This window comes from Phaenicophaeus curvirostris, chromosome 1, assembly GCF_032191515.1.
Source record: "Phaenicophaeus curvirostris isolate KB17595 chromosome 1, BPBGC_Pcur_1.0, whole genome shotgun sequence".
NCBI lineage: Eukaryota > Metazoa > Chordata > Aves > Cuculiformes > Cuculidae > Phaenicophaeus > Phaenicophaeus curvirostris.
The window spans coordinates 180,619,760-180,644,757 of NC_091392.1; the positions used below are offsets into that span (position 1 = coordinate 180,619,760).

General features: G+C 40.7%; 1 protein-coding gene across 3 annotated transcripts in view; it reads left to right on the forward strand.

Annotated features, from left to right (window-relative positions):
• Positions 1–6,301: 6,301 nt before the first annotated feature.
• The window catches only part of RNASEH2B (ribonuclease H2 subunit B), a 39,553-nt gene continuing 20,856 nt past the window's right edge, over positions 6,302–24,998 (forward strand). For 2 of the 3 annotated variants that reach the window (XM_069881845.1, XM_069881854.1), the window contains exons 1-4: positions 6,302–6,422; positions 19,809–19,880; positions 22,227–22,334; positions 24,592–24,668. In XM_069881845.1, the coding sequence (XP_069737946.1) occupies positions 6,359–6,422; positions 19,809–19,880; positions 22,227–22,334; positions 24,592–24,668 (321 nt within the window). In that variant the 5' untranslated portion in view covers positions 6,302–6,358. The remainder of the gene's footprint in view (positions 6,423–19,808; positions 19,881–22,226; positions 22,335–24,591; positions 24,669–24,998) is intronic. The other variant, XM_069881861.1, reaches the window with a different exon arrangement.

Genomic DNA, 24,998 nt, shown 5'->3' on the forward strand with positions numbered 1-24,998 from the left:
TTTAAGCCAGCTCACAATCTATATACTCATTCAACTTTTTTCTTCAAACAGTATGTATCATTGTGAGCAGCTTCTATAAACAGAGCAAGCTCTCCTTGCTATAGCAACACACCTCCAATAAGTGAACTTTCTGGTTGATTAAACAGGAAAAATATATTTCTTAGATGCTTTGAAAGAAAATTGGAAGATCCTGCACACTTGGGTCAATAAATATCTGCTTGTGCTAACCCTACAGCAAGGTCCCCATCCATCCTTAGAGTGTGATAGATGAACAAAAGACAGTGAAAAAGACTAAGAGATAATGATAGAAACTGTATGTAACTGGGCCTTGTCCCAGTACAGAAAAAAAGGTAATGGAGAAAGGTTCTTATCTTCTCATCTGAGGGAGCTATCTGCAGTTTGGATATGTATCTCTAGATGAACAGGCTGACTCTGAGATAAACTGAAGTATTAGATCATATGAATACTACTCTATTTCTCTTCATTAACTATAAAAAGACAGTAAATAATCAGCTTGAAGTTAGATATTTACCGTATGAAATTAGGCAATATTAATCCTATGGTTTCTGAGGACATGCCTATAATTTCCCATCTAATTCTCTTTTCTTTACTTCTCACTCTCTTATGCCTGACCTGACATACAGGAAAACTTTTGAACTCAGTAGCTTATTTCTGTTACAGAAAAAAAAAATCATAAGTCCTACCTATAGATGTGACACAACCTTGTTTAGTACAAAGGAAAAAGTGATTTCTGCTTAGAGCTGGCTAGAATCTTTTTCATCATTGCTTGAGTGCTTTGAAATTGATACTGTTATTTTCCTTAAAATGGGTTATTTTCCGTAAGACAAGTACTTGTTTAGATGAATACGGTCATGAAGAACTATGTAAAATAATTACTTTTCACCTCGAAAAATTGACTTGGAATTTTGGCTAGAAATTCAAACATGGTTTTGAGACTTGTTTAATAGATTTGCAACATCTCCACATGTTCTTTCTGGTCAATGCCATCTCTGTGTTAGGCCTCCGTATGCTCTTTTGAGCCACAGCAGAACGTTCTAAGGTCACTAGGATTTAGATGTAGGGATTATATAGCTCTTAAGTATTTTTGAACTAAAAAAGATTAGATTGGGAAACTGTTCTGTGAGACAACCAAACGTATTCTGGAGGACAAGAAGACTGCATATTTGGACCCATTGTCTCCTACATGCCGGCACATGTATGTTTCATGTGACCAAAACAGCAGTTTTCCGTGCCGCATAATGGGACTGTGCCAAGCCACATGCAGCAAGATGATCCCATTACCTGAACAAAGGGAGGTGCATGTCGCATTTCAGTCAATTCAGAGAACATTTTTGGTCCCACAGAGATTTGCTTTGATGGGTCAGAGCACAGATACTTCATCACTGGTTTATATTCTGTTAAAGTATGCTAAGAATATACCATTTGTCATTTAAATGAGCTTATTTTAAAGTATAATGGAGCATGATTCATGGTCCATTATAGAGTTTTATTAGATGTTTCAGTTTTCATATTTATCTGTTGTTTTTCTCTTTGTGCACATCCACCATTTGTTGTGAGAATAAAGGAGTGTGATTGTTGTCTAATAGGAAGAAAAGTAAGGAGAAAAAAGTCTGAATAAAATCTTTTCCATTTGTTTCAATGCCACACACATTTTGTTTTGAATAAAACCAAACTAATAAATTGACCTGTGATGAACAGAGAACAGCGTTTCAAACTAGATGACTTAAAATGAATCATAATTATCCTGGTACAATACCTGGAGTTACACCTACCAGGAGTTACACCTACCAATAGACCTTTAACTGGAATGAAATGTAACGCTTAGACATGTACAGCTGACCCTTAAATGTGCAGATCAATGGATTTATGCATATAAATGTTTGAAACACTGAAGCATAAAATAGGCAAACTTGGCCCGTAAATACAATTTGTTTGTTGAAACAGTGTAAAATGAAACATAGTCATAACTGGAAACATTTTTGTCTTTTAAACTACAACCTTTACTTAACAATGAATCATGCTTTTTTCTAAACATTGTTTCATTTCTTGCTCAGAGCAAAATTTAAAAGTTGCTTCACTTCAAGCTCATAGGGTAGAAGGAAGGGGTAAATTTTGCAGCTGAAGGTGAACAAAGACAGCTTTTCTGTAGCAACAGATTTTTCACGATGAGAGTGGTGAGGCCCTGGCACAGGTTGCCCGGGGAAGCTGTGGCTGCCCCATCCCTGGAGGTGTTCAAGGCCACGTTGGATGGGGCCTTGGGCAGCCTGGGCTGGCGGGGGGGTGTCCCTGCTTGTGGCAAGGGGGTTGGAACTGGATTATCTTTAAGGTCCCTTCCAACCCAAACCATTCTATGACTCTGTGACATTTTTGTTTGGCAAAAAAGAGGTGCTTACATTTGCACAAACATTGGGATTATAAAAAGCAGCCCTAGCAGAAATCAATGAATGCACAGCGTGCAGATAAGTCCAAATGCATATCCAACGGCTCTGAAATGTATAAAATGTTTGTCCTCAGATAGGGTGCACTCCCATATTGCATGCATTTAGATGGATGGGTGGGATAAGTCATGTGGGCCTAAATGAGAATAACTACGTGTGTAAAATTAGATTTGACTATTTACAATGATATCACCACAGCAGTTCAGATCCATCAAGTGGTTTAAACTTCAGCATTTTTCTTTCTCAGAAATATCACTGAGGTTTAAAACTCTTACCAAGTCTGCATGGAAAGTATTTAATTCTTAAGCAAATAAGATTTTAGCATGATCAGCTCCTGACTGAAATCCCTAATTAGTATATCTTTTATTATAATGTTGTAGCCTATCCTATGTTTATAAAGACAGGTGCTATATGTCAAATGTGCAAAAGTAGTAAAAGAAAGTTTTAAATATTTAAGATGCATAATTCCTGCATTTTTATTCCAAAACTGATGGCATTCTAGAGTATTATTCAGGCCCATTTGAGAATTTCAGTTTGGGACATTTTGATGTATCTGAGAAAAAAAATTCTGAAAAAAAAATCTGAAAGTTCCCAGAAAATGACTTTATAGATTCCTGGGCCAATATGCATCTACAAATTGTGGGAGACGCTCATAAATCGAAATGAATGAACAGCTGGAATGTGGATTCAGTTCAACTGACGTGAAGAGTACTCAGCACCTTTGAAAATTACAATAGCTTGCTTACTAGATGCCTGAATAAGGATGGATTGGTGCTGTGAAAAATGTGTGCTTTAAAAGTCAGTTTTCTAAATGTGCAACAATGTACATACCACAGTCAGGGAGGAAACAGAATGTCTGGAACAACTCTAGACTTGACCCCGGCACATTCTGCATCTGAAGGCTTGCAGGATTGGATTCCTGTTTTTGCCAGAGTTTTTTTAAGCTTAGAGGTATACAACAGCCTGCAACTCATTGTCATCTTCAGGTCTGAGGGCCAAGCTGATGCTGTTATTTTTGGAGAACCTTCTCTTCATATGGAACGCTTTCCTTCTAGAAAGGGTTCAATCACAGAAACCAGCTCTGTTCTGCTCTTCCAGTGCTCTTGTATGGATTACAATGGGACAGTTGGCAGTGCCTTTCTCTCTTTGCTAACACAAGGAGGATTTTACAAGACTCATCAGTCAATGCTGCAATCTAAGCATATGCTGCAGCAAAGTGCAATCACTTTGAAAGTAAGTGATTTCAGCGGGGACTTCTTCAAAACACATGGCGTGGTCTTTGGCGGTGAGATCTTGCCCTACTTCAGGCAGGGAAAAGATCAGGAAAATTAAAATAAAACATATTTAGATCAATGTAATCTCAGAGTTATGAATGTATATGCTCAAACTTCAGGAAATTATTTTTTCCAGCCTTACATCAACTCAGCTGTTTTGCATAAGTTGGTCTTGGTTAGTTCTGCTCTGTCTTAGGGCATAGATGTTAGCATGTTTTTAATATTTGTTTTGGATCTCTGAGATCTACAATTGATACATGTACTTTAATACTTTTGATAACATACAGTATTTGCCTTTGAAATCTCTGGGATCATGGCCATCAACACATTCTTTTGTTGGTAAAACTCAGTTTATGTACATATGTATGTGTGTATGAAAATATGCATAAGTGTACATCTTATTTTGCAACTATGGCTCCTTGGTGTGATCTGTAGGTAAAAGACATATTTAAGGTGATCATATTATACACTGGGGAGGATGATTGTTACAAGGGGACCTTAGCTCTTACTGCAGCCTTTCAATACTTAAAGGGGGCTTATAAGAAAGATGGGAAAAAACATTTTAGCAGGACCTGTAGCAATAGGACAACGGGTTATGGTTTAAACTAAAAGAGAAGTTTAGAATAGATATTAGGAAGACATTTTTTATGCTGAGGGTGGTGAAAGACTGGTACAGGTTGCCCAGAGAGGTGGTAGATACCCCATCCCTGGAAACATTCAAGGTCAGATTGGGTGGGGCTCTGAGCAACCTAATCTAGTTGAAGACGTCCCTGCTTATTGCAGGGTGGGGGTTGGACTAGATGATCTTCATGGTCCCTTCCAACCCAAACCATTCTATGATTCTATGATAACCTGCTCCAGTGTTCAACCACCTGCATACTAAAGGCATTTTTTCTCTTGTTTAACGGATTTTCCCGTGTTTCAGTTTGTTTCCTTTGCCTCAAGCCCTGTCAGTCAGCACCACTGAGAATAGCCTGTGTCCATCCTGTTTACTCTTCCCATGAGGTATTTATGTTCATGGATTAAGACTGTCCCCTGAGACTTCCCTTCTTGGGGCAGAACGGCCCCAGCTTTCTGCTGCTCCTCACATCAGATGCTCAAATCTGTTAACCACCTCTGTCCCCCTGCATTTCTGCCTTCAGGTCCAAACGCATCACGCCTAATCCACGCTGTGTCCCCCTCAAGAAAAAGCCTTGGGCAGACGTGCTGCCTCCTGCCAGGGGTTGGTGGTGATGGGGCAGTGGCAGCCACCACTCCAGCTATGGTCACCCTGTCAGATCCCTGCAAAACAGGCACCACCTGGCCTGCGATGGGACAGAGTTAAAAGGAAGCCTTTGCCTGCCAGCCCTCTAGGTGTGAGAGGGAAAACGTGTACTGAAAGGCAGTCCTAGTGATACTGAAAATGCTAACAAATAAATTCTCTGAGACTCATTTTGGAGTTTTAGAAAGCAAGCGTCCTTTATCACTGCTGGGCAACATGAGTGAGCAATCTCCATCAATTGTGTGCAGCAAGACAAGAGCTGGGGACAAAATGTATTTCCCATTTGTATGTGTATGTATAAATTTTCCCAGAAATCTTATGCATATTATGTTACTTTCCAAGGACTAATGTTAATGTTGTTATGAATTTCACAATAGTCAAAACTCTTGCTACTCTGGAGCTTTGGACCCAGCTCTCACCTTGATCTTTCACTTGAGATAGGAAGACTGCAAAGAGAGGTGATCGCAGAAGATGACATTTGTTCAGCACAGATCATACCTCACACAAGACGTTATCATCTTCAAAGAATGAACAGTGCCTGAAAAAGATGCTATCAGAAGGGCACAGAATGATAGAATGGTTTAGGTTGGAAGGGACATTACAGATCATCCAGTTCCAATCCCCTGCCATGGGCAGGGCCACCTCCCACCAGCCCAGGCTGCCCAAGGCCCCATCCAACGTGTCCTTGAACACCTCCAGGGATGGGGCAGCCACAGCTTCCCTGAGCAGCCTGTGCCGGTGAAGAAATTCTTCCTAATGTCTACCCTAAATCTGACCCTCTCTAGTGTATACCCACCGCCCCTAATCCTATCGCCACGAGCCCTTCTGAACAGTCCCTCCTCAGCTTTCCTGCAGCCCCTTCAGGTAGTGGAAGGTCGATGGAAGGTCTCCTCGCAGCCTTCTCTTCTCCAGGCTGAACGACCCCAACTCTCTCAGCCCGTCAAACATTCTGCCTAACTTTCAAAACATACAATTACTTAGATGAAACGTAACTCTACTTTGGTTTAAAAAAACCACCCCACTTTCTCTAACAGCACCAACACCCCGTTACACCAGGGCCGAGGGCGGCCGGACCCGCCCACCCACAGCACCGCCTCACACCGACCCTGGTTTGATTGAACCATTCCCTCCACATAAGCGGGGGGGATAGGGGGAGAGAGGTGAAGCGGCAGGGCGGCCCCAACAGCCTTCAGCGCCCGTTCTCCCCCCCTCTCCTTCCCGCAGGGTGGTGCCGCCCCTCCGCCGCGCGCGGGGCTGCGGGGCGCGCGCCCGCCCGCCGCCCTTTCCCGCCGCGCGGCGCGGCCCCGCCCCGGCCGCCATGTTTTGGCGGCAGCGTTCGGCGAGGCGGAGGGAGCGCACGGAGCATGCAGGGCGCCCGGCAGCGTCCCGCGGGCCCGCACCCCGGCCTGAGGGTGCTCATTGCACCAGGTAACCCGGCGGGGCTCTGAGGCGGGACCGGTCTCTGCCGCAGCGCCGACAGATCGCTCTCCGCCGTGCCTGCCGGCACCGCAGCGGGGCCGGACGGGTCTTTCTCTGAGGGCTGGGGCAGGTCCCCGGGCCGGCGTGCGCAGCCAGCCCCAGCCCTGGTGTGGTAAGGATACAGCCTTTACACGGAGCCCTGCATAGCACCCGACCCGCTTCTCCTGGGTGGGAGCTCCGTGTCTCTCATCGCACCGGTGCGGCTTGGTTTGGTGTGGCAGCCCCTCACAGCTCCCGTGCGGCTTGTTTTTGTGTGACATAGGGTTTTTCCAAAGATCACTTCACCCTCTGCTTGCGGACAGCGTTTGAGCCCTGCGGAGAGCTGTGGAAGAGAGGACTTACTGAGATCTGTTGTCTCCTTGCTGCTGGCAGCCCACCTTGCCTCCATCCCCTTAGTCCGTCCCTGCATTTGTTTGAGGGAGAGAGTTCAGTGCCCTCAGTCTCATCTTTAAAACAAACTCCTTGGAAACCATAAGTCCTAAGACACAGATCTCCCCGGCTCTCAGTACACTAAAGGAGCAGACCTCCATGTGGCAGCTCTGCAGATGTGATGTACACAATGCCCTAAACGCTCTGTAGGTTTAGTTTCTGTCACTTAGCACTGAATAAATGGGAAGATGCTTTCCCACCTTTACATTTACTTCTGTCTGGTGTCAGGTTTTAAAATTTTAAATTCACAGAACATAGAAGGTTGTTGTGTTTATTAAAGAGGTGAGTAGAACAGGACATTCTCAAAACACCAAGACAGTATAAGGAAGGAGGCATTTCATAAATGTTTTTCTTAGTTTAGTTTCCTAAGGAAATGCAACTTCCACAATTACCTGTGGGTCAGTTTTGTAGTGTGCCTATTTCTTAGCCCACCCAAAGCTGTTGACTGTTGATTCAAATCAAACTGATACAAGGAGGTTTGCTGTGGAGTGATTTTATGACCTTTGTGAAGGTATCTGCAATGATGACACCACTGAAGGAAAGATGTAACAAGAGCTTAGTTAACCAAAGGCCGAAAACGCAGCAGGACCTCAGTTTTGAGATGTGCATCCCTGAGAAACAGACTTCTCTAGTTACATGAGAAACAGAACCAGTTGTTAAGGATTTTAGCGATTCCTCCTTTCCTCTGGTTTTAACTTTTCAGCCCTCCCCCCCACCCTTGGGATCTGACAAGCTTGATGCCTAAGAAAGGAATTTATAAGTGAGGATTTATTTTTTTTTTAATATTGACTCTGTAGACTAGGATTTAAAGCTGAATCTTTTATCAGATGACTGGCTGTGCCAACAGATGTCCATACTGTGCAAATATTTACAAATATGCTTAACTTATGCATGAGTAGTCAGTTCTGTGCAGTAAGTTAAATTCTTCAGTAAGTGTTTGCAGGATTGGAGCCAGAGCTTGTAACTTTCATGAAGCCAGACAGTTTGTATTACCATCTATGCCAGCACAGCTTTGAAAAAATTTATATAGTACTCCAGACCTGTAAGAAAGTTTATTAAGCCTTAGTAGAACCTCAGAGCACATAGTGATTTTAAAGCAGACTGTAGCTGATAATTTCAGAACTCCACAGTTGATGAAACTTGCCAGTCACATAAATGGGACTGCTGAAATTAAACAGATTTCATGATTTTAGTTTAGGTTTACATTTTTTTTTAGAAAAGAGATTTTAAAGTTAACATCTATCACTTTTCAAAGTTTTGAATTTTTTAACTGCTTTGTTGAATGGATCTCGGAAGTTCATCATTGGCCATTTAGCAGAATTAGTAGCAGGAAGAACTGATTACTTCTAGGAATGAAGATGAATGCAGTTGAATTTATAACAAAAAAATGCTTTTTCTTTGTGTTAAATTTTGTTCATATGGAAATCTTTTATCTTCATAATGCCTGCATGGCATTATGCTACATACATGCGTAAAAACAACTAGTGTAAATAATTGCAGGATCTGGCTCTGGATGCGATTTTAATAACATTTGTTAATAAGTCTGCCAATATCTTTGTGTGAGTAGCCTATTTGTCTTCATGTATCTGTGACCATTATCCTGTGCATAGTCGGAGGAGGAAGTGAAGTGTATTTTAATGCTATGCAAGAGGCTCCAACGCTTTTCTTGTAATAAAGGCACTTACTAAGGTCCCAGTTTCATGTGCTTAAGTTAGTTTCAACTACTCACCTGGGTAGCCTACTTCCTAGAACAGGTTGTAAGGTTAATAACCTATACCATTCTGCAGAACCTAATAGCATCTCCACTTGGATATATGCCATTCATCTTGCTTTCATTGTGACATCTTAAAAGTTCCCATATGCATGGAGATGGTGACTAGTTCTGCAAAGAGGCTGGGTGTCTTAGTCTAAAAAAGAACGGAGGTCTGTCAGAAGTGTAGAAGTAAAACAATGAGAACTGAAACTTCCTTTCTTAAGTATCAGTATTTCTCAATCGTTTAGACAAGAGCTTCACTGTAGCTTCCTAGTACAAGGCAAAGATGTCTGGAGTTCTGGACAATGGTATATGTGTTGCTCTGATTCCTTAGTATTCTGAGAATCTGTCTGATTTTGCACAAGTCTCTGGCTGTTTTTGCTGCTTATGTGACATGTAGAAACACTTAGCTGTGTTAAAAGCACAGATAAGGGAAAAGTGAGAGTCTTTCTTATTTGGACTTCAGCAACCGACAACATTGGGTTGCTGTCTGGAACACAGCAGCTAAAAAAGCAGACAGATTTCATTTTCTAATTGCCATAGAAAGTGAGTACAGTATGCTTGTCTGCTTTAGTATTGAAAGTTATAAAATTATTACCAATTTCCTTTTTCATTATACGCTTTTACACTGTGTTATATTGAATAGACAATAAATTGCTGCTCTGCTGTTCGGAGCATGTTTGATAATGGCGATAAATTGCAATATTCTTTCTGATTTCTTAGCCTTTATACTTATTTCAGTGTTCTGGAAGCAGTTCTGCAACAAAGAATCCCCCCTGTCAGGTAGAACTGCCCACATTCTTTGTTGAAGTCATGATTATGGCTAGAGTATGCAGTTGGAGTGGTTATTTTACCAATGATGTGTGTTATCTCAGCCCTCTTGAATTGTTCTAGAAGGCCAGACTGTCACTTTCTGTTGCAAATGGTTAACTGTCATTTTATTTCCAGTACAGTAAAACTTTGATCGTTAGTGTCCATCTTGTGCCTATACGTCGTAGGACAGAACTGCAAACTACATAGCTCGGCAGGTATTTTTAGTGGATTGTAGAGGTGAGTGCAGGTGGAAAAGAGGAGCAGAGTTGCGTGAGCTGAGAGGCAGCATTGATGTTCAGTTAGCAGGCCAGTTAGCCTGTGCTTCATTTCAATCAGTCTTTGCCTACCCTCATTCTTTCCTGTGTCAGTGAAAGAGGTTCATTCACCTTGCTTATCAGGAGCAGCCTGATAGCAGTATTTGCTCTCACCAGCCCTTTGCGACACCAAGACACTCAGGCTGTTTGGCATAGGACAGTCACACAAGGGCAGTGCAAGTAGAAAGGGGAAAGGAAAACCTCAGACGGTCCTATCTGGACTGGCTGGTAAGCAGCTCCTGGGTAAGATAGTGAATTTTACTGTTTGGAGTGGTACCCTGCCCTTGTTCTGATGAGAGCTCTTGTGATGATGTTTCTGCTCATGCTTTGTTTTCCATGCAGACAGGATGATTTAATGTCAGTACAATCGTCTTTTTGTTCCTGTGTTAGGGATTGAAACATTGAAGGGGAGGACAGAAAGGAAAGCTTTGGCTTGGAAGTAAGGGGAAGAAGAGTTGGGAAGAAGCATTGGTCTAATGGAGAAGGTAGGATGAGGAGAAGGGTGGTAACCATGGAAGCTGCTGGTGTTCATTGTGCAGCCTTATCATGGGCATTTAGAGGAGGATTAAGAAATTATCTGAATAGTCGAGAAAGAAAAACGAACAAACAGGAAGAGGGTGAATGGAGGGATTAGTCATTTGGAAGGAGGTGATAAGGGCAGAAAGTTTCAGTATGTGGGTAGGGGTAGAGCAGTGCATGCTGGCCTCAAAATAGTCAGCTCTTTAGGCAGTTTTTCCAGATGCAGATTAACTACATTTTGGATATGCAGGCACCAGGTTTGGCCTAGAGCAAATTCAGCTCAGCACTAACAGTTTATTAGTTCAAGTGCTGTGCCATGTTGACATATCTCTGCTATTTCCAGGACCAGCTTTGCAGTGCAGCTGCTTTCAGACAGTGTCTGAACTGGTAAGTCCTAATGGACCCAAGATGGGCCTGTGAAGACCCACTTGGGTGTTTCTGTGCTGTGCTTCGTGTTCCAGGGGATTTTTATTAGCTTGGCTGGAAATCTGGATCTGAACTTACTTTGTGTAGGGTGGTTGATGTCAATGGTTAGGAAGACCTTCTGATTTTGGAGTTCTGAAGGAACCATAGTGCAGAGACAACAAAATGCTAGTAAGTATTGAAGGACCTACACAAACTTCATTGGTGGGTGTTCAAATTTCCAGATTGTGCTTTTCTGCGTGTGTCATAGTTGTTGGATAATCAGGGATTTTACCCATATATCCAAGCTCCCCTTTTCCCTTGAGAATGAAGAGCTTCCTATACAAGCTGCCTATTATATGGATCTAGCTACTGAACAGGTACAAAGGGAAAGAAGTGGCTCCTAAGGATTAAAACCTGGCCATCTCACAGCTAGAAAGTTGCTAATGATGAACTCTAGCATAGGAGATTCTGTCTGTGTTGACAGACTATTTGTGCAAATTTTTTTAAAAACCTACGGCCTGAACCAATGAGATTTGGTTTTTTTTAATGTGGATATAGGAAATTTCTACTTGCTTTGTGAGTTTGACATATGGAGCTGCCATTTTTAGTGTTTTCTCTGAAAATCATAACTAGAAATTATTTTCTAGACAGAGAAATAAGTCAGGGACCCCACCTAGTTGAAGGGTCCTAAGGGCAGGGCTCTAGAAAACCTTCAAATACTGTGATTATGTTGCTGTGTATGTCATAGATCTGATCTGGGCTCCATAAAACAAATAAACCTTCTTACCCAATGTCTTCAAACTGGTCTTAAAATAGCAACAAAATTACACTAGCAGCTTAATGGGATGGATGTGAAAGGCAGTCTCTTTTCACTACACTTTCTCAGGGATACGTATTTTGTCAGAGGTGGAACTATTTATATCCTGCACTGGTTTTAGCAAAGAGGTCAGGAATTAAAGACAGTTTTCCAAGTCTAGTGTTGCACTCTACACCTGAAGTTAAGACTGTTGTACTTAGTTTGTCCTGTGTTTGTCTGTATTGGAAAAAGAAGTAGGGGTTAGCTGCAAGCTGAAAATTATTTGTAACCTTTATTTTTCTGATTGAGACAAGTTAAGATGACTACATTTTTTTCAGTCTGCTTTTTCCTTAAACAGTTAATTGATTAGCTTTTTTATTGTTTTATGGGAACTGCCATATGAATGGCACTGGAAGGATTGCGGGGGATGGGGGGCATGGAAATTTAACAATCCTATTATTTTTAGAAATTGCTTATTTAAAAATAAAAGGAGCAGTTTCACATTAGACTTGGCAAGTTGTTTGAACAAATCTCATATATGCCAAAAGTCAGATAGAGGCAGAAATATATGGTCTGTGATGCCAAACCATAGGGCATCAGCATACATTAAAATAATTCTTCATTCTTTCAAATAGGACTAAGGAACTTTTGTTTCCATGCAACAGAAGAGGCATTTGACTTGAAAATTTTGGGTCATATTGAGAGAAGATGTCATAGCAAAAGAAGCTGTGGAATATTTAATGCATAAAAGTAGTTAGTGTAAAAATCTGAAATAGGCAGGTTTTTTTGGTTTGGTTTGGATTTTTTTTCCATTCTAGCACCTTGCACTTAAGAAACCCCTTTGATGCATGCTTTTATTTAGCATTTAAAAACCAGTTCAGTTCTTCATCTACAAAAGAGACTGCACTGCTGGGCTGTTAGGAAGCTTGGTTCAGAAGTTGTAATGAACGTCAAAATCAAGCAGGATATTTGAACATTAATACTTCTAGAATAATTAGATAAATTTGGAAATAATGCTTACAATAAACAAATATGTATGTTTTTTGACAACTGACTTAAAACATTAGAAAGATTATATAAAGTATGTGCACATGTTTATATACCTTCTTTATAAGTGAATGTGAATATGCTTATTTTAGAAGTTAGCAGTCTGGGCATATTTTACTTAACCTCCCCCTCAACTGGCATTTGCATCTCCTGAACAAAGCCTTTTGCCTGCAGGTAATTTGCACCATTTCTTGTATGTCGTCTCTTAAAAGGCATACTGAGCTCAGCTGCGTATAAAGCAGATATAACTGGCAAGCTAAGGAGCCAGAAGGAAGCATAGCAAATAAAGTAACTGGAAAGAGATGTTTTAATGTGTAACACCATCTCCTACTTATGCTCTCTGCCATCTGGCTTGGAAGAGACCAACTTATGCCAACTTAGGCCTCTCTGCACATGGGAATAGGGCTGATTCAGCCAGTAATACAGCTGCACGAGTGTTGACCCTATAAATATTGAGAATGGAAATTTGAAGATTTTATCCTTTTAAGTGATAACCTGTTCTTGAACTTCTCAAGATTGACCTCTCCTTCATCGAGCTCAAGCTGCTGCATGATCTGCCTAGCATCTAGAAATCAGTAAGAGATGAATTAGTACTGTCCTTTGCTGCCAGAGAGTCCATGAACATGTTTTTCTGGCCTAAGAATGAACTGTGCCAGCATAAGAGGGAGCCAAAAGATGCTTGCAGGCAGAAGTCTTAGTATTGAGCTCTATTGCATAGCTGTGTACTAGAGCAAAAGATTACTCCAGCTATCTAGTAGCATTTCCACATGAAAGTTTTGTTCAAGATAGAAAACAGGGCTGGGTCCAGCCCTGTTCAGTGTCTTTATCAATGACCTGGATGAAGGCATTGAGAGCACCCTTAGCAAGTTTGCGGACGACACTAAGCTGGGTGGAAGTGTCGATTTGCTGGAGGGTAGGGAGGCTCTGCAAAGGGATCTGAACAGGCTGGACCGCTGGGCAGAGTCCAATGGCATGAGGTTTAACAAGGCCAAATGCCAGGTCCTGCACTTGGGGCACAACAACCCTATGCAGTGCTACAGACTAGGAGAAGTCTGTCTAGAAAGCTGCCTGGAGGAGAGGGACCTGGGGGTGTTGGTTGACAGCCAACTGAACATGAGCCAGCAGTGTGCCCAGGTGGCCAAGAAGGCCAATGGCATCTTGGCTTGTATCAGAAACGGTGTGACCAGCAGGTCCAGGGAGGTTATTCTCCCTCTGTACTCGGCACTGGTGAGACCACTGCTCGAATACTGTGTTCAGTTCTGGACCTCTCACCACAAGAAGGATGTTGAGGCTCTGGAGTGAGTCCAGAGAAGAGCAACGAAGCTGGTGAAGGGGCTGGAGAACAGGCCTTACGAGGAGCAACTGAGAGAGCTGGGGTTGTTTGGCCTGGAGAAGAGGAGGCTGAGGGGAGACCTCATTGCTCTCTACAACTACCTGAAAGGAGGTTGTAGAGAGGAGGGTGCTGGCCTCTTCTCCCAAGTGACGGGGGACAGGGCAAGAGGGAATGGCCTCAAGCTCTGCCAGGGGAGTTTTAGGCTGAACATTAGGAAAAAATTCTTCACAGAAAGGGTCATTGGGCACTGGCAGAGGCTGCCCAGGGAGGTGGTTGATTCACCTTCCCTGGGGGTGTTTAAGGCATGGGTGGACAAGGTGCTAAGGGGCATGGTTTAGCATTTGATCGGAATGGTTGGACTCGATGATCCGGTGGGTCTCTTCTAACCTGGTTATTCTATGATTCTATGATTCAGTGCAATTTTTACATTTCATTGTGTTCTATTGTAGGATTTTTCAGGTGCAGTGGGAGCCAGAAAGAGATTAAGGGTTCTAAATTATGTGAGATTAAATGTAATTTCCTTAGGGAAATTAGGTAAATAATAAGTGCTGTGATTACTAAACTGGTAGCTGTTCTTTTACAACAGGCATGGCAAAAGTCCTCTCACTGAAGCTACTACTATGTGTGGTCAAGTACAAAGTAAGGTGATGAGGTAACGCTAAATTAACATAACTGAGTAAAAACTGAGGAGAGTATTTGCAAAAATCCATTGTGTGCAAGTGCAAAGCCATACCTTATGTGTGAGCTGTGTGCCGTTTAGTACTCTTCTGAGAGTATTATGAGCCACAGAAGGAACAGTGTAGTCTTATGGCTGTCTCTTGCTTTCCCACCTCTAAAGTCACATACAACCTAGTTTTCTAATTAGCTTACACTAGTCAAAGACTCCACTGAGTGAGTTATATTCTATGCCATCTGGCTATGGGTTCTGTCTCTTTGTTCCAGTGATCATGTAACCTTATGGTGAGTGTCCATAGCTTACTGATTTGAGTGAAAGTTAATACTTCTGGTTTTGTGACAGGTTATTTCTTAGCTTGGCCACAAGATTGCTAGTTTTGATGGAAAGAAAGCGGCAAAGATGTGCAATAGGAAGGAAGCCAAAGTGGGGACCTCAGGGCTGTGCTTTTTATTGGCCTGTGATCTTTGGTCTTTTGAAACCATTTATAAAAGTTCATCCTCAGTTTGTGCATACCTGAATTCAGTCATTAAATGCTTTGTATTGAAATACTTTGTAACTTAGAAAAATTGTCAAAAATTTGGGTGCAACAAAATACTGAATTTATTTATGAATTTTCACTGGGCTTTTTTGAGGGCATGATGCAGGCCAGACACCTTGCTTTTATACTGTTAACAAAGGCACTGAATTAAAAGCATTTACTTCAAGGTGGACTGATTCTAAAAAGAACATAAATAAAACAATTATTAGATCTACCTTATCTCCACACTTAGGCTTCCATAAAATGTTGATTAAATAGGCTCCATCATGTCTCCATCTGACACACCTTTCATGCATGAGTAGAAGCTATGAAGGGAATGGAAAAGACTTATGTAGGTGACGTATGGTTTAATATCTGGTTTTAAATGAAATCTTAACTTTATGTTTCCAGACTTTTAAATAATCTTGGGTTTTTTTGCAGGATGGTGGTGGTAGAGAAATTTGTGCTCTTAAGAGGGCTTTTTCCTCTTATGCAATTGACAGATATTTACAGCCTTTTTGCTTGCTTGGCTGGCAGGTTTTTGCATAGGAATTCCATATAACTTGATATTAGTCTGTTATATGTAGTATTCTGTAAGCATTTAAAATAAAGTGAATAGACCTTGCATCATCCATAACAGTTTAATAGATCTTAGTGGGAATTTTATGCTCTTTTTCTTATTTATGTTGCTGTACTAGCTAACACTTTTTTTTAATGGCAGGTTTCATTAGTGCCTCATATCTGTCCATTATGGAAGAAATTATTGCCAGATATCCGTTGACAGCTGGTTCATTTTCACTTTGTTCTGTTTATATATTTTATAGAATTTGCCTGGTTGTATGTCTGACCTTGGTGGAATATGATAGGCTTTTCTTTTCTGTAATGGAAAGCTTTGTTTCTTTGTTTAAGCTTTTATAGCGTCTTTCACTCAGCTTCAGTATTCTGAGGTTCCATGTGCAGACCTCAGTACTACTGATGGATATATCGCCCATGGTTTTAGATGGACTTGGTGTGATTTCGTTAATAGTGAATGAGCAGTAGACTATAACTTAAGCAAAGCAGACATAGGTATAAGCCCAGTGGTGGCACTTAATTGTCCTGCTTTGTGCTTACCTCAGAACTCCCTCCTCTGGTATAGCTGTAGCAGTACTGCATCCAGATTCTTTCTGTGTTGCTGGAGGTGTCTGTAAGCTCAATGGAGACAGGGGCATATACTTGCAGGGGCTGATATAAGTGTTAGGTGGGTTCAGCTGCCTCCTGGAAGCACTTGTCATCTGTGGCACTTGAGAGTGGCTTCTTAATTGAGATACCTCCTTGGGACAGGATTAATTGAGCTCTTCTTCAGTACCCTTGTATCTGATTTTTGTATCCTTGTAGTGAATGTTGTCCTAGGAGAGTAGCATGCTATACTGGCACATCTGTTAGTAAGCTGACCTGTACTGGCTGTTATCTGCAGCTTACAGCAAGACAGTTGATTAAGCATATAATAGTCAATGACAAAGGTCTTACCTCTCTCATTTGTTGTTTTTGTAGAAGAACAAGTTTCTCAGGGCTGAGCTATGGCTATGTTGTAGTAAGCATAGGGGGAATCATCTGATGTTTTCCTTCAGGATTTAACAAAAAAACCTGTCCTTGTAATGTCCTTTTTGTCTGCTTATTTTATATAACTTTATTTCTTATCTGGATGTGAATCTTAGCAACAACAAAAGAAATATTTTAACTCTAGTTTTGCTTGAAAATTGCTACAGTATGACTCTTTAAGAAATCTTTATTTATCTAGCTATAAGAGATCCTTGCCCAAATAGAAGGACAGATAAATGTAATGACATTAAAGAAATCCAATTACCTTTCCTGGCTAAAGGCCAGAACAAACACAAGTTAGGTTTGGACACCTAACTTCAAAAATCCCTTGCTCGGCGCTTTCTTAGTCAAGAAGTGTTTAAATTCAGATAAATAGGGCCTTCTTCTCCCTTAAGGCCACATTAATATTGCATCCAGTTTTCCATGCAGGCATTCTCCCAATTCCCTCTTTTTATCTGCCAGCTTGACATGTAGTAGAAACAATCTGTAATAAAAATGTACTTCAGCTGCCCCTGGAAATGGAGTACGGTATTGCCTACATTTTGAGGGAACTAAAGGTAGAAGAAACTCAAAGAACCCACTTTCATCTTTGCGTTCTCCTCTCCTTCTGTGCGTGTGTGTGGTCATGTATGCATCCCTTCTGGTAAAGCATCTTCTGTGGCAGCTGTGGGGAGAATGTGGCATATACTTTGATCCCATCAGCACAAGATACTGAGACTGAAGGCTGCAGCTCAAACTGGTTTTAGGGTATGGTTGCTGTCCTCTGTGCAGCATTGAGCCTGCAGAGCTTGGAGAGGACCAAGGTACAAAATGGTCTGAGCTGTCCTCTTCCCATGGGGAAGAGCTGTAGGCCGAGCCAAGACAGCAGCAAAACCAGGCAGGTATACAAAGAGGCAGAGCAGAGTGCTGGGCCTGAGATAGCATAGGCCTTGGCGATAGAGGGCAGTTTTCTGGGCTGGGAAGGAGGCGGAAGGTTGTTGGGGAAGAGATGGGATTCTATCCCTTGGATTTGTTACACCGAGTACTCCCTGACTGCATGGATAAATTCATTGTGTTACTAGAAGGTTAGGAAAAGAGCATATCAACTAAATAAAGTTGTGAACTTCATTAAAAACAGCTACATTAGGAAAGATTGTCTACTTAATTGTTCACGTTAAACAAGATGCAACTGAGGGCTCAGCTGGACGCATTCCCAGTGTTCATAAATCTATGCATGAAGAAAGCGGAGCAAGTGAGCGCTAAAAGTTCCTTTGGGGTTTTTCTGTTTTGCTTTTTGTTTTAAATTTTGAAAGTCACATTTAATGTGTATATTTTAACATGTTCATGTGAAATACATCAAAGTAAATGCATGTGGTGTGTTTCTCTCACTGTCATTAATCACTGTAGTGTTTTAAAAAGTAACAAAAAATAAGGTAATGTTGAACTGTGGTCAAGAATTGAAATATACATGGCTCTAGAAATTTGAATTTTGCCTTTGCCAGGACAAATGTAGCTTGACAACCGTGTATGTTTATGTATCAGCATGTGAAGCAGGTCTGGTTAGCAAATACGGACTTTTTCCATTAAAAACCTCCAACCTATATTGAAACTTTTTAAAGCACTTTTTCAAGCCGCCTAAACACTCAACTGAAAATTCAAGGGAAGAAAATGATTGTAAGTTTTCCAAACAGCTCTGAGAACTATTGTCTTCCAATAATCTTTCACAAGACACACTTACTTTTTAAGCCCTGCTTATGTCTTTATCTGAGCAGTTGCTGTTTGTGGCACAACTGTATAACCAGGAGTGGATGTGAAAGTTGAGGGTTATGTGGTGCTTTTTTTTCACTGAAGTGCCAGTGAACAGCCTGTGAGAAGTCCACCTGTTCTTTCTGGAGGTGCTAGGGATAGAATGGAGGACATCTAGTTTTGGCTGTATTTGAGGTTCCTATTTCCCTGTTTTCCAAATAAAAGAATTGTGCTATCTCCCTCTCTTCAAACCTCCTGGATGGTACTGAAAGGGGAAGGACATTGTGGCACTTCTGTTCCTTCCAGCAGCCTCCCTTGTGAATAGCTGTGCAGCCTTACTCTGCTGCTCCTCGCTGCTTTCTTCAGCAGCATCATAACACAAACATCAACCTGATCCCTGTCAGTCTGTTCTCTGGGGCTTGGATAGTGTTTATGTATGTGAAATGCTTTAGTAATTTTCCTTGCTCTGATGAATGCGTATGTGAAAGGAACTAGGACAGAACTGGCAGTGTGCAAGCTAAGAAAGATGATGCTGTCATATTGTTTTTCACTCAGATGTGGGAGGTTGTTTTCGTAAATATAAGTTAGACTTCTCTACGAAGAGAACTTGGATAGAATATAATTAACTGGGGATCCTTGTAGGTGTTTTTCTCAGACTTGAATCAGCGTCCTTGTGGGAGCGGTTTCCTTTCTAAATTTTTTTAAAATTTCATAGAGAAATTGTACTTTCGTGGCTCCGCTTTTTGTTGGTTTTTGCTTAAAGAAGCAGAAAAAAGTACAACTGTCAGAGATTTTAAGCCAGAGGTGCTTTATTCTCTCAGCTTCTTTTTCCTGTGGGAAGAATTAAATGCACTCTATTTTTCAAGAGTATACATAACAGATAAACAACTGAGCATATTTTTCACAGAAGTAACAACCATTCAGGCAATTTCTGCCTCATATTCATTTATAATCTGACTTCTTGAAAGCTTTAGAGAACGCCTGTTTCTTCCCACAAATATTTTTACCTTTTGCACTTCTAACCTTATCATGTCCACACTGTGCTTGATCTAATCTATCAGACTATTCTCATTGTCTTTGTGACTAATCAAGGCAACACATCAGTTCATTTCACTTAACTGAGATGTTACGTTTAGGAGCCCTCTTGCTTAAGGTTCTCTAGAGTGAGAAGTGGTTTTCAATATCTAAATAGTCCCCCAGTGCTTATCTTCCCTGGGATAGAAGAGTGCCGGGAAGTCTGGAATCATAATTTAAGTGCCTTGGTCAGGTAGGATGAATTTGAGGTGAAGCACATATCTTTTAGGCAGAAAATATGTGAATTTTCAAAAAAAGTCAGTCCAGTTAATTCTGAATGTCTTGGAAAAGCATGGCAGAATGTGAAATACTTCTTGATTTCAAGTTCATAATGTCTTCCTCTCCCCATACAGAGGCTGCTATTGAGCCCCCTAAGCCACCTGACAGTGAACCTTTGTTTACAAAACTGCGCAATCCAGGCACAGGCAAGTTTTGGAATTGTGACATGACCTTGTTAATGTTCTGGTTGATTCCCACCACCACCAAAAGATTCATATATTGCAAACTGAAATGATGATGATGGTGTTGTTATTATTATATGAGTAATGTAATAATTGGAGTAAGAGATACTGAAACAGAAATTTGCAGTAAGCCTTAGTTGGGGTTAACATATTTTGCTGGAAAAACATGTCTCATATTGGTTTTTTGTCTTTTCATAAGCTCATTTGTTTTCTATAGATTTAAGTTGTATGTTTTTGTCTTGAAATTCACGGCTCATATTTATGTATGTTTGTAATTAAAGTCTTGGGATACAATTTTAGAATATAGTAACTGGTACTTATTCTTGAAAGAGGTTAATATTAAAACCGATAGATATAGAACATGAAATGACTCATTATGATACCTGGGTTTTGATTGCTCAGATTTACAGTGCCACGGATTTTTCCCACCTGCTGTGTTATATTGGCTTTCTAATTTGTTATGTTTTAAAACCATAGATGTTAATTTGCTTTTCTCTGTGAAAGAAGGTATCTATTTACCTTGTGGAATCAGAAACATTTCTGGGGAAAACGTAGAATACAATGATTGCCTGGATGTGTTCCCTTAAAATTTACAGGAACTTATTTATAGACCTGCATAAACTTTTGGTTATGTCACCTATTATAAGTATAGGATCTAAAAATGGAAGGACTGAGAACACTCTATTAATGTATTTTCCTTACATTTGGGTCTAACAGATGAATAGTTGATGCCAGACATTGTATAAATACGCACTGAAGCACTCAGCACTATAGAATTCAAGCTAACCATTTTATTAAGTAAAAGTATGCAGGATCCTTTCTATAGACAGGTGAAAAGGAGAAAATTTCTATCCCTTGCAAAGGCTATAAACGACGGGTCAGTCTGCAATTCAGATGTACCACAAGAAGCATTTTTCAAAGTACTGAACTAAAAGGGAAACAACCTTAGTCCTCTAGAGTTCCTGTATAATGACACTGTTGGGAACCTGTGGTGACTGTCCTTTTAATATACGGAATTAAGGAGGCAATATGAATGGTCCCAAGATTCCATAGCTTACTACCACATTTGACTAGCATGTTCACTGGTGGAAGTCTTAAGCTATTCAGTGAATACTTCTGTGAGTAGTTCGATGTCTGGTGCTCACCAAACTATGGTGTAGATACTTGTTGAGAACATGTGGTAATGTTTGAAACCTCTGCTCACCCTTATATCTATTCTTCACGTCTCTCCTCACCTCCTCCCCAAAAATATTATTATCAGAGAACTGGATCTGTATCCTTAGGTGTGGTTAAATATCTAGACAGCCTCTTGGATAAAGCGGGAAAAAGGGCATTCTCAGTAATTTTTGGGAAGAGATGTATCTACCCATTTTAGCTGATCTCCCTCCACAGATTTTGGCAGACTAAGAACAGCAATGCTGACATCAGTTTGCAGGGGCTTACATTGGGACTTTTTTGAGCCAGCCCATGATATACAAGTCAGTGCAGCTTTGCAATTTATGTGTTTTGAGTATGACTGCCATGTTGTAGTTGCTTCTGTCTCTTGAAGATGCACTGGTAACCAGTACAGGACCAGTCCAGCCAACAGTCTCAGCTGACCGAATTTCAGTGGCCCCTTCTGCAGTTCTGGGATTCGATGTTTTAGATATGGAAAATGCCAATCCTGTTTGCAACATGTTCATCACCCTTTCATTATAACCCAGAACTAATGTGAAACAGCAGAGCAGTGCTATGGGGTAGCCTAAAATAGAGCTTTCATTTTCATTTTCAAACTATTAAGATTCTGATGGGCACATTGAAGCAACTGTTTTTAGCTTCCTTGTTCACCTTATTTGTCTACCCATACGAAGTCATTAGCAAATCATTTTGATGCACACAAAAAAAATTATTTTGAATTGTCATTTGGAAGTTACAGTCTTTTGTTTCTCTAGCACAACGTCTGATATCTTAAGAGACAGCCATGATGGAAGGAGAAGGAATTCTCTTGTTTTCCACCTTCCCCCTTCAGTACAGACAAAAGCTGATTTCTTGACTGATTTTTATTTGGTTTTGGATCAAAGGCTTTGTGTTGCAAGATAAACTATTCACGCATCTTATTTATTGTTTCAAATTCAGTTTGGTTTATAGAGCTGGTAAATGAACATCTGTATGTAATAGTTTTCTTTGCCTGAGCTTTCTTTGTAGTGAGTTTATGTAGAATGCGTGTATGTTTGTGTGTCTATGTATATAAGGCACATTCTTCAGATATGTTGGGTATTCTTTTGATTTTTGTGAAGGCTTACAAACACAAACCAGATTTCTTTTCAACAGGAGAAGCAACCCTTTACTTATTTAATAGTGGTGCACAGCAGCTGTTTGAAGTAAAAGTTTTTCATGAGGAATATCGTTCCTGGTTTATAGGTGAGACCGTTCAACAAGGTGAGTAATATAACATATCCTTCCCCCAACTGAAAGTAATGTTCATACAGACTTTTCCTCTCTTTTCTAGTAAATTTACAGGTGTTTTTCTTAGTCATTTGAGGCATGCTGCATTGCATCCCCACCTTCTGATACATTCATTTACTGTATAGATTTAAGCAGGGCTGGGGACTTTGTGGTCTCTCTTTAAAAGGCTGCCTTTGGCAGCCTCAATTAGACAGATGTTCATTTGTCTTTGAGGAAGGAAGGGTGTGAGGGTATCATTCAATTGTATTTAAACTGAAGTGCTATAAAGTACTTCACTTGCCTTGTCACTCAGACCTGCAAGTCCTCAATGTGAGTAAAATATGTGTTATCCCGTGGGAGGGAAGAAGGGCTTGAAGTCCTTAGCTAGCTAAGTAGAGCAGTGTATTGGAGGTCCAAGAGTTGGAATGTATGGCCTTGCTTTCTTTTAATTACCTTTGTAGTTCCATATGTGAGTGCTAGGATGTCAGAGATAGGCCTGCTGTCTGAAGGTGCCATTTCAGTGTTCTACCCAAAAAGTGCTTGTCTAATACCATCCCAGTCATTCTCTGATCCTAGCTTGTGTTTCTGCAAATGAGAAGGAAGCTTATGTAACATCTTGCAACAGCTTTAACAATCCTCTGTCAGTAAGGTGGTCTTGGAGTAGTGTTTCTCTGCCAGCATGTCCATAGACCAAGAAATAGGTATTAATTCAGGAGACAAAGGTATATTTATTTTGTCCTTTTTTAAGTAGAAAAAAGGCCATTTATAGTAATAAATAAAAGCAGCCCTGCCAGACATATGCCTTCTTTAATGATAATATCCCAAAGCCTGCGTTAACTTTTAAACATCCTCTGCAGGTGCACATAGCAATGCAAGATGTATGTCTGTGAGCTTTTCCTTGCTGCATCTGGGGGTGAGCCAAAATACTGGGTCTGCTCTCTGTTCCACATTATGTCCACATTTTATTCTCCTCTTCCCATTCTAACCTCTATTTTGACCCTTGGGAAACAGTTGCATTAAGGAATCATTGCCTCATTTTTCTTTAAAAGTTACAGGGGGGAAAATTGTTCCTGAATGTTAGGGCTGCCACATCTCTGAAATTGTCAGGGGAAGAACACTACAAAACGGTTGTGTGTTTGCAGTATAAAGCAAATTATTTTGTTATCTGCAGAAAAGGGCAGAGGTCTTTATACACTTATAGTGAGTCTGAAGTCTTTAGAACAAATAAAAATATATCTTCCTCGAGGTGCAGTGGAATGCGTTTAAATGGAAGCTTTAAAAAAGTGGCTGGCGGGTTTCTTTTCCCCTCTGGTTTTATTATCACAGCTTTCATATTTCTAAGTAGTCCTGGTGCTTGCTTTGCCTCACACAATGCATCGTGTTAGTCATACAGATGTTGGATTGGGTACCAGCTTTGTCGAAACCACATTGTTCCCACTCCATCTTTTGCTAGTTTTAGGGCCAACACAATAGTATTTCCTTTTCTTTAATTATCTCAATTATGTGAGTTAATGCAAAAAAAATTTATTTGCTTTTGGTTTGCTAATTAATGTCAAAGTGTCATCAATTATTTGATCTCATTAGTTACTTTCCTTGATGTTACATTGTTTCCAATTATACAAAAAGCCTGACTAAGCCATTGTCCTGCAATGAGCTCCAGATGGGCAGAGGTGTCTGTTTCAATGGCAGACCAAGTTCTTCCTTTGTGTGTAACATTGAATACAACCTACTGAGACATATTTTGTGAACTGTTTTAACATATTTGGTTCTATTAGGAGACTGCATGCAGATTCGCCCCTTGCAAAAGGAAAGCAGCTCTAACTTAACTAGCTCTTGAAATTCTTTCTTGCCCTGCCCACCTCTTATGCCAGAAGTGTTTTAGGTAGAATATACTGGATATACCTAGCATCTCAAAACAAGTTTCTGTTACACCCAAGTATGCCAATAGAGGGCAGCTTCAATTTTGCTGGTTTTAATGTAGTTCAGAAAAAGGCAAAACTAAGAGTGCTTGAAGGCAGCAGACCAGTGGAGCTTCTGCTTTGGTTTGACAGGGTTGAGAATTGAGTTCTCTCTGTATTTTCAATATGAAATCACAAATACTGTTTTCCTGCCCATTTTATTGAAATATTGGGAAATACTGAAAAAAATATATTCTCCTCTTCTTGCCCACACTCCTGAGAAACATGCTGCAAAAAAGTAAGTGTATTGTGCCTCCTAGTGCTAAGCTTACTTTTACATATCTGTCACTTAGATGGGCGCCTGCTGTTTGTTACACCGATGGACCCCTTATTTCTGATACTTTACTACCTCATAAAGGCAGACAAGGAGGTAAGCTTTTTTTTTTCCACTGGAACACTCAGGAGAAAGTATTGTTTCTAGCTTCATGTTCTGCAGAAGTTATGTTAATTTTACAAAAAGGGGCTTCCATAATAATGGAAATTTAATTTATATTTAAAGCAGAGATCATAGAATCATAGAATCACCAGGTTGGAAGAGACCCACTGGATCGTCGAGTCCAACCATTCCCACCAATCTCTAAACCATGCACCTCAGTACCTCATCCACCCACACCTTAAACACCTCCAGGGAAGGCGAGCCAACCACCTCCCTGGGCAGACCGTTCTATTGCCTAATGACCCTTTCAGTGAAGAATTTTTT